This window comes from Mustelus asterias, chromosome 24 (assembly GCF_964213995.1).
Source record: "Mustelus asterias chromosome 24, sMusAst1.hap1.1, whole genome shotgun sequence".
Taxonomy (NCBI): Eukaryota; Metazoa; Chordata; class Chondrichthyes; order Carcharhiniformes; family Triakidae; genus Mustelus; species Mustelus asterias.
In genome coordinates, this window is record NC_135824.1 from 58,408,020 (window position 1) to 58,422,571 (window position 14,552).

The 14,552-nt window shown below is 47.1% G+C and overlaps 1 protein-coding gene across 1 annotated transcript in view; it reads right to left on the reverse strand.

Moving 5' to 3' along the window:
* ccdc97 (coiled-coil domain containing 97) overlaps positions 1 to 7,918 on the reverse strand; it is a 15,300-nt gene extending 7,382 nt beyond the window's left edge. The window contains exons 1-2 of the mRNA XM_078241089.1: positions 7,734 to 7,918; positions 4,165 to 4,734 (exon numbers count right to left, since the gene is read on the reverse strand). Coding sequence (XP_078097215.1) covers positions 4,165 to 4,734; positions 7,734 to 7,767 — 604 coding nt within the window. The 5' untranslated portion in view covers positions 7,768 to 7,918. The remainder of the gene's footprint in view (positions 1 to 4,164; positions 4,735 to 7,733) is intronic.
* Positions 7,919 to 14,552: the final 6,634 nt, after the last annotated feature.

Below are 14,552 nucleotides of genomic sequence, written 5' to 3' on the forward strand. Positions count from 1 at the left end.
CATGGGAGGTAACCGGAGCACCCGGAGGAAACCCACGCAGACACAGGGAGAACGTGCAAACTCCACACCGGCAGCGATCGAAACCGGGAATCGAACCAGGGACCCTGGTGCTGTGAGGCAGCAGTGCTAACCACTGTGCCACCGCGCCATTGCCATTGACTCTGGGACATTCTGAGGCTTGTGGAGGTCACTTTAGAAATGCAGACTGTTATTGTATTCAAGAGGCAGAGACTAACTCTGAATGATAAGGAATGCTGCAAAAAAATTGCAAGACCCATGTTTAAGTCTCAATTTAACCTCTTGACTCCAACGAATGTAAAGAGAAGTTAAACACAACACATCGAAACAGAATAGCTTGGAGATGTCCAAATGATTTTTACAGGTCCAATGTTCACAGTCATGGCCCACACTTAAAAGATCATAGAAATCCAACAATGCAGAAGGAGGCCATTTAGTCCATCGAGTCTGCACCGACCACAATCCCACCCAGGCCCTATCCCTATAACCCCACATATTTACCCTGCTAACCCCCCTGACACTAGGGTCAATTTACCATGGCCAATCAACCTAACTTGCACATCTTTGGAGTGTGGGAGGAAACCGGAGCACCCGGAGGAAACCCACGCAGACACGGGGAGAACGTGCAGACTGCGCACAGACAGTGACCCAAGGCCGGGATTGAACCCGGGTCCCTGGCGCTGAGAGGCAGCAGTGCTAACCACTGGTGCAGACTATGATGATGAGCTGTTGTCTTTAATGGAAAGTGATCCAATGCTTTCAGGGAATTAGGAGAAAAGAAGTCTCCAGATTCAGGTACATAAAAGAGTTCAAAGAGAGAGACATAAAAGACAATAAAAACTAGGCTAGAACAATTTTCACCGGAGCCCAGAAGGCGAAGAGATTTAATGATGTTTTTTATGGAGTGACTGAACAAAGATTCTGTCTTCCAGTTGTGAGTCGTTGACAATGAAGGATTAGCCAATTTGAAAGTGTAATTAAAGAGGAGAGAGGTTAGGAGAAATTTCTCGAGGCAGAGTTGTTAGAGGATGTTTTGTATCAGAGATTAGTGGAGGCAAAAGAGAAAATGCTGGAAAATCTCAGCGGGTCTGGCAGCATCTGTAAGGAGAGAAAAGAGCTGACGTTTCGAGTCCGGACGACCCTTTGTCAAAGCTAAAAGGCAGAGAAAGTGGGAGATATTTATACTGCAGGGGGAGGGAATGAAAGATGAGTCATAGCCACAGAAACCAGGGGAAAGGCTGCTAATGGCAGCCAATAGAGAGAATAAAGGGTGTGAATGGCCAAACGGCAGAGAAGCTGAAATCAGAGGGTAAACGGTGACAGATGAAGATGTGGGGGGGAGGGGGGAGATGGGTGGGAGAGAGGGAAAATTGAGAAAAGGGGAAGCAAAATGGGAGAAAAGGTAAGGAAAGGGGGGGAAAGAAAATTAAAGACAATAAAGAAATAAAAGGTAGAGAACAGTAAAAAATTAAATGTAATGAAAATAAAAGGGGTGGAGGTGGGGTGGAGCGAATCATCTGAAGTTGTTGAATTCGATGTTGAGACCGGAAGGCTGTAAAGTGTCCAGCCGGAAGATGAGATGCTGTTCCTCCAGTTTGCGTTGAGCTTCACTGGAACATTGCAGCAGGCCAAGGACTGACATGTGGGCATGGGGAGCAGGATCGTGTGTTAAAATGGCAAGCAACCAGAAGGTCAGGGTCCTGATTGGGCATAGGCATCTTTAGGGGAACAGTGAAGAGTTGAAACCTCCTCCAGCCCAACAACGGGGTGGCACAGTGGTTAGCACTGCTGACTCATGCCGCCAGGGTCCCGGGTTCAAATCCCGGCTTGGGTCACTGTCTGTGTGGAGTTTGCAGCTTCTCCCCAGTGTCTGCGTGGGTTTCCTCCCACAGTCCAAAAGACGTGCTGGTTAGGGTGCATTGGCCGTGCTAAATTCTCCCTCAGTGTACCCGAACAGGCGCCGGAGTGTGGCAACCAGGGGATTTTCACAGTAACTTCATTGCAGTGTTAATGTCAGCCTACTTGTGACGCTAATAAATAAACTTGAAAACTTCACAATTCTAGGGACCCGGGTTCAATTCCGGCCTTGGGTCACTGTCTGTACGGAGTTTGCACATTCTCCCCGTGTCTGCGTGGGTTTCCTCCGGGTGCTCCGATTTCCTCCCACAGTCCAAAGATGTGCAGCTTTGACAAAGGGTCGTCGGGACTCGAAACGTCAGCTCTTTTTCTCCCCTTCCAGATGCTGCCAGACCTGCTGAGATTTTCCAGCATTTTCTCTTTTGGCCAAAGATGTGCAGGTTAGGTGGATTGGCCATGCTAAATTGCCCCTTAGTGCCCAAGATGTATAGGTTAGTGGATTAGGCGGGGTTAATGATGATCGGGTGGAGAGGAGGGCCTGGTGGGATGCTCTTTCCGAAAGTCAGTGCAGACTCTTTGGGCCGAATGAGCTCTTTCTGCATTGTAAGGATTCTATAGAAGACAAACATCTGCATAGGTTAAATGGATGATGCTATTTGTAAACCACCAGGAAACAGGAGTTGAGGTGTATCAACAGGCATCAGATGTTAACATCCAACATTCGAGCCCAGAAAATAAGATGAATTTCTTCCTCTTCCTGTTAACAAGGAAGTTTATCAAGTGAAAAGGAGAAAGAATTAATCTCGTCCCCGACTGGATACAAATCCACAGCAAAAATAAACTTGCAATTGTTTGATACAAAACTAGCAAGCTCACTCGAGAGAGCCTGGTAGAGTTGCGAAATAGATTAGAGGCAGCTTTTGTTATTATCTTAGCAGGAAGTGCTGCTTGTTGACACTAGACAAACACACACACAAAAAAAAATAAAGAACAGAAAACTGAAATAAAAACAGAAAGCGCTGGAAAATCTCGGCAGGTCCGGCAGGATCCGTGGAGAGAAAAACTAAGTTAACGTTTCGAGACCAATAGTCTATGACTCTTCTCCAGTCACCATTGTAAAATGACTGTTTACCGGGTCAGTAAAACAAAGGAGATAGTCATCGACTTCAGGAAGCACAGTGGAGGTCATGCCCCTGACTACATCAATGGGGATGGTGTGGAAATAGTTGAGAGCTTCATGTCTTTAGGTGTCCAGATCGCCAACAACCCGTCCTGGTCCCTCCATGCCAACACTACAGTTAAGAAAGCTCATCAAACGCTTCTACTGTCTCAGGGGGCTGAGGAAATTCAGCATGACCGCTACGATTCTCACCAATTTTTACAGTTGCGCCATAGAAAGCATTCTTTCCAGTAGTACCACAGCTTCCAGTCTCTGCTGTATTTCACTTTGTAATGAAGAGGAGAACCCTCGGTTGCTTGGAAATGGATGAATGAGCCTGAGGGGCAGAACTGCTGAATATTGTCCCTAATTACAGGTTAACATGGGCAGCACAGTGGGTTAGCACTGCTGCCTCACAGCGCCAGGGACCCGGGTTCAATTCCAGCCTCGGGTCACTGTCTGCGTGGAGTTTGCACATTCTCCCTGTGTCTGCGTGGGTTTCCTCCGGGTGCTCCGGTTTCCTCCCACAGTCCAAAGATGTGCGGGTTAGGTGGATTGGCCGTGCTAAATTGACCCTAGTGTCAGGGGGATTAGCAGGGTAAATATGTGAGGTTACGGGAATAGGGCCTGGGGGGGGGATTGTGGTCGGTGCAGACTCGATGGGCCCTTGTTGGAAAGCTGAATTATTGGGTTAGGATTTTTTTTTTTAATTTGAAGGAATTAGATACAGCTCTTGGAGCTAAAGGGAGCAGTGCTAACCACTGTGCTGCCCATGTTAACCTGTAATTAGGAACAATATTGAGCAGTTCTGCCCCTCAGGCTCATTCTAGTTCTTGATGAGTTAATGTCCGTATCTATTTCCAAACCACAGAGGTTTCTCCTCTTCAATACGAATATTGCAGAGACTGGAAATGTGGAGTAAAACCAGAGACGGGGACAACGTGCAAACTCCACACAGACAGTGACCCAAGCCAGGAATCAAACCCGGGTCCCTGGCGCTGTGAGGCAGCAGTGCTGACCGCTGTGCCACCGTGCCGCTTGCTTGGTTCTCACTGTCTCAGTTGCCAGCATCATCGAAAAGCAGCACTTCCTAAAGATGGGGCAGGAAGGAAAATAACAAACACCTTTTCACACATCACCTTTAATCAGCTGCTGTAGGGCCGCGTACCTCTTGTTCCGAACGTTTGTTCGGGCGGATTTCTTCATGGAGGACTTCCTGATTTCATTACAGTAAAAAGTAGCTTCATAGTTGCCAGCCAGGTGATTGAAACAGATCAGGTGTTCCTCTTTGATGATTTTGTGAAAACGTTCCAGAAACACCACCGGCTTACACCAGAAAAGATCCTTGATGATGTCCAGCTTCTGATCATACACAAGATCAGGCTCATCCTTCTGCTGGCTCTTGATCTGAGCCTTGCTGCTGGCAATCGTATGAAACATGCTGTTCAGCGAAGCGTCCATGGCATCTTCCTGCTGTTGGCTCGGAAGCCCCTTCGTCGCTTCAGCTACATCTGCCATCTCCTCTGGCGAGGCAGGAGCGGAGGACCAATTCTGTTTCTCAATCTCATTTGGAGCGACACCACCCTCACCAGAGATTATGGGCATCTCCTCCATCTGTGGATTGGCTTCCTGAGTGACACCATCTGCAGAAGGATCAGTCACTGTCGGAGCAGTTTCCAAGAAATCTTGCGTCTGTGAGCCTATGAATAAGGCAATTTTCACATTAATTATGGAGTTTACTGTAACACATTAGAACAAATTACAGCACAATTTGTTTCTGGACTGGAAACTGAACGTGCTTGAAATGTACAGCAGGCCGGAGTCCGACGCAGAAACCCATAGGAGATAATACAGCAGGAGATTGTTCAGCCCATCATGCTTACTAGCTCCTGGCTAGAGTGATCCAACCTTCAGGGGAGAACTTGGGCAGCACAGTGGCTAGCACTGCTGCCTCAATTCCCGGGTTCGATTCCCCGGCTTGGGTCACTGTCTGTGTGGAGTTTGCACGTTCTCCCCATGTCTGCGTGGGTTTCCTCCGGGTGCTCCGGTTTCCTCCCACAATCTGAAAGACGTGCTGGTTAGGGTGCATTGACCCGAACAGGCAGAGTGTGGCGACTAGGGGAATTTCACAGTAACCTCATTGCAGGTGACATAGTGGTTAGCACTGCTGCCTCACAACTCCAGGGACCCGGGTTCGATTCCTCTCTTGGGTCACTGTCTGTGTGGAGTTTGCACACTCTCCCTGTGTCTGCGTGGGTTTCCTCTGGGTGCTCCGGTTTCCTCCCAAAGATGTGCTGGTTAGGGTGCATTGGTTATGCTAAATTCTCCCTCCGTGTCCCTGAACAGGCGCTGGAGTGTGGCGACTAGGGGATTTTCACAGTAACTTCATTGGAGTGTTAATGGCAGCCTACTTGTGACTATTAAATAGACTTAACTCTGATGGAGCATTTTAAGTGAAATGAATAATGAATTTCCTCTTGGGCGGCACGGTAGCACAGTGGTTAGCACTGCTGCTTCACAGCTCCAGGGTCCCAGGTTCGATTCCCGGCTCGGGTCACTGTCTGTGTGGAGTTTGCACATTCTCCTCGTGTCTGCGTGGGTTTCCTCCGGGTGCTCCGGTTTCCTCCCACAGTCCAAAGATGTGCGGGTTAGGTTGATTGGCCAGGTTAAAAATTGCCCCTTAGAGTCCTGGGATGTGTAGGTTAGAGGGATTAGCGGGTAAATATGTGGGGGTAGGGCCTGGGTGGGATTGTGGTCGGTGCAGACTCGATGGGCCGAATGGCCTCCTTCTGCACTGTAGGGTTTCTATGATTTCTATGATTTCTTTCAGACAATGCCGACCTTGCTGTGCATTAATTTTTAAATTTCAGATTTCTAGCATTGCATATTTTCTCTGTATGTTTTGTTGCATTCGACCTTTGCCTCGTGTTTTCCAAATCACATTTCTAACAGCTGATGTAAACACTCACACTACCATTAGATTTTTACTGTGACCTTACTGAAGGGGAGGTGGTACTAGTGATACTAAGCTATAATCAAGAGACCCAGAATAATGCACTGGGGGATCTGGTTTTGAGATGTTCTGGTCGTGGACCTTTCAATCCCCTGGGCCTGGTTTCCATCAGAATTCTCCAGGGTCCAATTCTCTTCACACACCTCGTGGCACACTAAGGCAGACTTTTTTTGTTTCCATAGCTAGTAATTCCCAGGACAAGTTGCTAGTCTGTCCCCAGGGGTGTGGGGATTGAGGCACATCCCTCCACATCAAGCGTGGCTGACCAGGAGTCTCTCGTGCTCTTAGTGCCAGCTACTGGCATGTTTGGAAGGATTTTGCATGTTGACAGCTCACCCCGTTTGACCGAGTGATCAACTTGACCATCGTGTCCTGGGGCGGGACTCGAAGGGTCCAGGGGTTAAATCCCACCATGGCAGGTGGTGAAATTCGAATTCAATAAGAATTTGGAATTAAGAGCCTAACGATGAACACGAAACGACTGCTGACTGTGGTAAATAAAACCCCAATCTGGTCCAGATGAGGAAAGGAAATCTGCCGCCCTTGTCGGTCTGGCCTGAGCGTGACTCCAGATCCGCAGCAATGCAGTTTTGATTATAGAAAGGATATCATTAAACTATAAAGAGTGCAGAAAAGATTTACTAGGATGCTACCGGGACTTGATGGTTTGAGTTATAGGGAGAGGCTAGTTAGACTGGGACTTTTTTCTCTGAAGCGTAGGAGGCTGAGGGGTGATGTTATAGAGTTCTATAAAATAATGAGAGGCACAGATCAGCTAGATAGTTAATATCTTTTCCCAAAGGTAGGGGAGTCTAAAACTAGAGGGTGTAGTTCTAAGGTGAGAGATACAAAAGTGTCCAGAGGGGCAATTTTTTCACGCAGACGGTGATGAGTGTCTGGAATGAGCTGCCAGAGGTAGTAGTAGAGGCGGGTCCAATTTTGTCTTTTAAAAAGCATTTAGATAGTTACATGGGTAAGATGGGTATGGAGGGATATGGGCCAAATGCGGGCAATTGGGACTAGCTTAGTGGTTTAAAAAAATAGGGTGGCATGGACAAGTTGGGCCGAAGGGTCTGTTTCCATGCTGTAAACCTCTATGACTCAATTACTAGGGGGGCACAGGTTTAAGGTGTAAGGGGCAAGATTTAAAGGAGATGTACGAGGCAAGTTTTTTTACACAGACAGTATTGTGTGCCTGGAACTTGCTGCTGGGGGGGGGGGGGAGGTAGTGGAAGCGGATACGATAGTGACTTTTAAGGAGCGTCTGGACAAATACATGAATAGGGATGGGAATAGAGGGATGTGGTCCCCGGAAGGGAAGGGTTTTAGTTCAGTCGGGGGCAGCATGGTCGGTGCAGGCTCGGAGGGCTGAAGGGCCTGTTCCTGTGCTGTAATTTTCTTTGTCCTTTGACTCTCGGCTCACGGGGGATGGATAATAAATGTTGGTCCAGCCGGTGACACCCACATCCCCTGAATAAATAAAAATATCATAATGTGAAATATTGTAACCTGGTCAGCTTATTGGGGGAGGGGGGAGTTGTTTAGAGGGGTTGAGTGGAGGTTATATTATGGGGAGGGGGGGGGGGGGTTCTGTGCGGAGTTGAATCTGGGATGAATCCCAGGCCTGGGAGTTGAGGCCTCGAAGGCCTCAGGCCTCGGGCCCAGGTTATTTATTCCGCCTTTTACCTTCCCCGCTTTCCAAGCAGCCTCCCGGCTCCATCGCCTCGCATCTTACACGCGGCCGCCTCCTCCTCCCGGGCGTGGTTTTCTTTCCTTATTTTAATTCTTTTTTTGAACGTCGAATGTTGGTCCAGAAATATTTTCAACAGCCAACCCGGACCCTTAACCCGAGCGGACCGCGTCCCACCCCCAAAAAGGGTCCGACTTTGGGGAAACTAATCGCGGCTCTAACGTTCCGCCCCCTCCACAGCCCAGCAAGGGGACAATCACCCAGATCTCTACCACTCAGGAGAGTTTCTAATATACACTGATTATTAAATTGGCGGGTCAAATATTTTGTACCCTCCTGCCTAAAGAGTGGTGTAAGAAGTTTAACAACACCAGGTTAAAGTCCAACAGGTTTATTTGGTAGCAAAAGCCACACAAGCTTTCGGAGCTCTAGCCTGTCTTGATGCTCTCTCCACTCACATTGTTTTGTTTCTTAAAGACTTGATTCGTTGTAAGTATTCGCATTCCAACCATTATTCATGTAAATTGAGTCTGTGTCTTTATATGCTCTGTTTGTGAACAGAATTCCCACTCACCTGAAGAAGGGGCTTGGAGCTCCGAAAGCTTGTGTGGCTTTTGCTACCAAATAAACCTGTTGGACTTTAACCTGGTGTTGTTAAACTTCTTACTGTGTTTACCCCAGTCCAACGCCAGCATCTCCACATAAAGAGTGGTGCCCAGTCTAATAGTTATTAATTTACTAACTTATATATTTTCTAATTTAGGATAATTAAAGTCCCCAATTATAACTATTCCCTAATTTCTTTGCCGCTCTGTTTCTCTATATATTTCCCACCAGTGGGAGCTTAGAGAATTTTTTTTTAAATTTCAAAAATATACTTTATTCAAAAAAAACTCTCAAATAAAACATTGCAAAACGACAGATCCAAAAGTTATAAACAGTGCAAAAAAAGAATAATTTTTACAGTACAATACAGTGCTTATTTACAAAACATTACATTTCATTACTTAAAACTATATACATAAGTCAGAGTTTACTGTGTGCCGTTATTTTTCAGATTGGCACACAGTTACGCAGGCCGAGAGAATGCTCCAAGAAGTCTAAAGGTACCTCTGTCGTTCTTCGCTTGTACCAAGTAGATTCTGTCCTTGAGCCCCCCTAGGACATCCTCTCTCAGTAAGAAGTCTCACAACACCAGGGGTTAAAGTCCAACAGGTTTATTTGGTAGCAAGAAAGCTTGTGGCTTGTGCTACCAAATAAACCTGTTGGACTTTAACCTGGTGTTGTGAGACTTCTTACTGTGCCCACCCCAGTCCAACGCCAGCATCTCCACATCATGACATCCTCTCTCTCCAGCACCCTGATATTTTCCTGCATCAAAATTGTAAACCCTTTTTTCAGGAATCACTGGAGGCAGGGAGGGTACCAGAGGACTGGAAAGTAGCTAATGTAACACCGCTGTTTAAGAAGGGAGGGAGGCAGCAGACAGGAAATTATAGGCCGGTTAGCCTGACTTCGGTCATTGGCAAGATTTTAGAGTCCATTCATTATTAAAGACGAGATCACAAAGTACTTGGAAGTGCATCATAAAATAGGATGGAGTCAGCACGGCTTTGTCAAGGGGAGGTCATGTCTGACAAATCTGTTAGAGTTCTTTGAGGAGGTAACAAGGACGTTAGATAAAGGAGAACCAGTGGACGTGATTTATTTAGATTTCCAGAAGGCCTTTGACAAGGTGCCGCATAGGAGACTGTTAAATAAGTTAAGAGCCCATGGTGTGAAGGGTAAGATCCTGGCATGGATAGAGGATTGGCTGACTGACAGAAATGTCAGAAACTGATAGCCAAGTTCTGCACACATGAGGACAGCCTCAACCGGGATCTTGGGTTCATGTCACACGATCTGTAACCCCCACGACTTGCCTGGGCTTGCAAAATCACACTAACTGTCCTGGCTGGAGACAATACACATCTCTTTAGCCTGTGCTTAACCCTCTCTCCACTCACATTGTCTGTACCTTTAAGATTTGATTATCTGTAAAGACTCACATTCCAACCATTATCTTGTAAATTGAGTTTGTGTCTTTATATGCCCTGTTTATGATCATGACTCCCACTCACCTGATGAAGGAGCAGTGCTCCGAAAGCTTGTGGCTTTTGCTACCAAATAAACCTGTTGGACTTTAACCTGGTGTTGTGAGACTTCTTACTGACTGGCAGAAGGCAGAGAGTGGGGATAAAGGGGTCTTTCTCAGGATGGTAGCTGGTGACTAGTGGCGTGCCTCAGGGGTCAGTGCTGGGACCACAACTTTTCACAATATACATTAACAATTTGGAGGAAGGAAGTGAAGGCACTGTTGCTTAGTTTGCAGATGGTACAAAGATATGTAGAGGGACAGGTAGTATTGAGGAAGCAGGGGGGCTGCAGAAGGCCTTGGACAGGTTAGGAGAGTGGGCAAAGAAGTGGCAGATGGAATACAATCTTAATGAAACTTACAGGATACTGCAAGCCTGGATAGAGTGGACGTGGCGAGGATGTTTCCACTAGTAGGAAAAACTAGAACCAGAGGGCACAACCTCAGGCTAAAGGGACGATCCTTTAAAACAGAGATGAGGAGGAATTTCTTCAGCCAGAGAGTGGTGAATCTGTGGAACCCTTTGCCGCACAAGGCTGTGGAGGCCAGGTCATTGAGTGTCTTTAAGACGGAGATAGATAGGTTCTTGGTTAATAAGAGGATCAGAGATAATGGGGAAAAGGCAGGAGAATGGGGATGAGAAAAATATCAGTCATGATTGAATGGAGGAGCAGACTCGATGGGCTGAGTGGCCTAATTCTGCTCCTATGTTTTATGGTCTTACGGACTTATATATTTCCCATTAATTGGCAGCTTATAGAATGCTCCAAGAAGTCTAAAGGTACCTCCATCGTCCTTCGCTTGTACCAAGTAGACTCTCTCCTTGATCCCCCTGGGACAAAGAGTAATCTGGACTCGAAACGTCAGCTCTTTTCTCTCCTTACAGATGCCGCCAGACCTGCTGAGATTTCACAAACACAATCGCATCTTCCCCAGAACTGTTCCGAATGTTCTAAGAATCTGAAATTCTTTGTCTTGCACCATCTCCCCAGCGTTCATCTGCCCTATCTCTTCAATTCTTTGACAATATGTATTAGTATTGTGAGCCTTATGACCTCATCCTGTGTATTTCTAAATCAAATATATATCGAGATATGCTCACTGCAATTTCTAAAAATTTCAAACAAAGACTTAAAATGGCATAATCTATGTCAAACAAAAGAAGCAACTTGGCACTATTGGGGAAACTTGCACATCGTTATCCCCGAAGAGTCACTAATGACCTCCTGTGGGCTGCACAGACCAAATTCAAAGAGAACCATACAAGGGCCATCTGCTTTTCATAATCCAGGCTGGCGAACAGGAGTCTGCTAAGACAGAGGGCCCCACAACCATCCTTTCAATTCTTAATGATTGAGACAGGAACTCAGATGAGAGATACACGCCGTTTGTCAAAGACAAAGGAGAGATGGGAGTCATATGACATGGACCTCTGGCTTGTGAAACCAGTAATATTGCTTTGCTAATGTGCAAAGACTGCTGTTCTGCAATCTAACTAGCAGCGTCAGAGAAAAGGAGCTCTGCCCAGTTGTACACTTGGCCCCATCTACATTGCTTCCACTGGAACTCTGTACTATCTCTGATAAGACTGATGCTTCCCTGTGTGCCTAACTCATTGTACAAAGTCAGCATCACCAGAAAAGTGCATTGGTTTTCAACCCACTGATCTCCATGACTAAATACCTCATTGGGCTTTGACTCTGGACTCTGGACCCATGTGAACCCATATTTATTTTCTCTGTGGTCTCTGCGCAGTAACACCTTTTCTCGATCTCTCTTTTACTATGCACCCAAAGTGGGGGGAGGGGGGGGACATTATGAATCCTCTTTTTGCATTTTGATTGCGTACAAATAAAGTAACCTTTTGAGTTCATCCTATCTCAAGTTTGCTGTCACAGAGACATAGGGTTTTACAGCACAGCAAGAGACCCTTCGGCCCATTGTGCCTGCATAGCCCATCAAGCACCTATCTATTCTAATCTCATTTTCCAGCACTTGGTCCGTAGCTTTGTATCTTTGGTGTTTCAAATGCTCCTCTAAATGCTTCTTAGATGTTGTGGGTTCCTGCGTCTACCACCCTTTCAGGCCGTGACTTCCAGATTCTCACCAATTTATGGGTGAAAAAGTTTCTCCTCAACTCCCCACTAAATCTCCTGCCCCGATTAAGTTGACCCCCCTAATAAAGGGAAAGGTTTCTTCCTATTTGCCCTATCTATGTCCCTCATAATTTTGTAACAACTCGATCAGGTCCCCCCTCAGCCTTCTCTGCTCTCAGGAAAAACAACCCCAGCCTAACCAGTCTCCCTTCATTACTGAAAACTTCATCCCAGGCAGCATCCTGGTGGATCGCCTGTTCTTTATATTAATTCATGGGATAAGGGCATCACTAGCTGGCCAGCATTTATTGCCCATCCATAGTTGTCCTTGGAAAGCAGTTGGGAGTCAACCACATTGCTGTGGCTTTGGAGTCACATGTAGGCCAGACCATGTAAGGACGGCAGATTTCCTTCCCTAAAGGACTTTAGTGAACCAGGTGGGTTTTTCCGACAATTGACAATGGTTTCATGGTCATCAGTAGATTCTTAATTCCAGATTTTTTTAAATTGAATTCAAATTCCACCATCTGCCGTGGTGGGATTTGAACCCGGGTCCCCAGAACATTAGCTGAATGTCTGCTTTAATAGTCTAGCGATACCACTAGGCCATCACTTCCCCCTCTGCACCTTCCCCAGTGCAATCACATCCTTCCTATAGTGTGGTGACCAGAACTGCACACAGTACTCCAGCTGTGGCCTAATGAGTGTTTTATACAGCCTCATCATAACCATGGAAAGCATCCTTTCTGGTTGTATCAGAGCTTGGTATGGTTCCTGCTCTGCCCAAGACCACAATAAAACTACAAAGCGTCGTGAACGAAGCCCAGTCCATCAAGCAAACCAACCTCCCATCCATTGACTCTGTCTACAGTTCCTGCTACCTCGGAAAAGCAGCCAGCATAATTAAGGACCCCACGCACCCCGGACATTCTCTCTTCCACCTTCTTTCTTGGGGAGAAAGATACAAAAGTCTGAGGTCATGTACCAGCTGACTCAAGAACAGCTTCATCCCTGCTGCCGTCAGACTTTTGACCTTATATTAAGTTAATCTTTCTCTACACCCTAGCAATGACAGTAATACCATATTCTGCACCCTCTCCTTTCCTTCTCCCCTATGTACTCTATGAACCTCACCTGATGAAGGAGCAGCACTCTGAAAGCTCGTGCTACCAAATAAATCTCATAGAATCATAGAAACTCTACAGTGCAGAAAGAAGCCATTTGGCCGATCGAGTCTGCACCGACCACAATCCCACCCAGGCCCTACCCCCATATCCCTACATATTTACCCACTAATCCCTCTAACCTACGCATCTCAGGACACTAAGGGGCAATTTTTAGCATGGCCAATCAACCTAACCCGCACATCTTTGGATGAAACCGGAGCACCCGGAGGAAACCCACGCAGACATGAGGAGAATGTGCAAACTCCACACAGACAGTGACCCAAGCCGGGAATTGAACCCGGGTCCCTGGAGCTGTGAAGCAGCAGTGCTAACCACTGTGCTACCGTGCCGCCCCTGTTGGACTTCATAGAATCATAGAAACCCTACAGTGCAGAAGGAGGCCATTCGGCCCATCGAGTCTGCACCGACCACAATCCCACCCCACATATTTTACCTGCTAATCCCTCTAACCTACGCATCCCAGGACTCTAAGGGGCAATTTTTTTTTTAACCTGGCCAATCAACCTAACCCGCACATCTTTGGACTGTGGGAGGAAACCGGAGCACCCGGAGGAAACCCACGCAGACACGAGGAGAATGTGCAAACTCCACACAGACAGTGACCCGAGCCGGGAATCGAACCCAGGACCCTGGAGCTGTGAAGCAGCAGTGCTAACCACTGTGCTACCGTGCCGCCCATTGGTATTGTGAGACTTCTTACTGTGTTTACCCCAGTCCAACGCTGGCATCTCCATTTCACTCTATGAACGGTATGCTTTGTCTGTGTAGTGCGTAAGAAACAATACTTTATGTTAATAGATGTGACAATAATAACTCAAATCAAAGCGAACCTCCCTTCTACTCTATTCCTTGGCTAATAAAGGTGAGTATCCCACATGCCTTGTTAACCACCTCATCTCCCTGTCCTGCTGCCTCAGGGATCTGTGGACCTGCACCCCAAGCTCCCTCTGTCATCCCCAGTGTTACTGATGGAAAATTGGATCAAACCAAAACCGAGGAGTTGGGATTTATCTGAAGGTTTATAAACAGGGAAACGAATCCAAACAAATCTTTTGACATTGGGAGTGTGGAATGAGGGAGAGGAAAGTGGGGAGGGAGGGGCAGTGGGCGGGGCAACGACAGTGATTGACAGATAAAGGGGCGGGACGGGGTGACTGGTCCCTGGTGAGTGGGCGGGGCGGAGGGTGTGACTTGGCATTGATTGACAGGGGCGGGCGAAGCCATTGAGTGACGCAGAAAGAGGCGTGGCGAGGCTGTGATTGACAGCGAGCTGGAGGCAATGGAGGGTGCTGGAGAGAGGGTGGGGCCGAGGAGGGCCACTGAGGTAGAAATGGGCGTGGCGAAGGATGACTGACGTAGACATGGGCGTGGCGAAGAATATCTGACGTAGAAATGGGC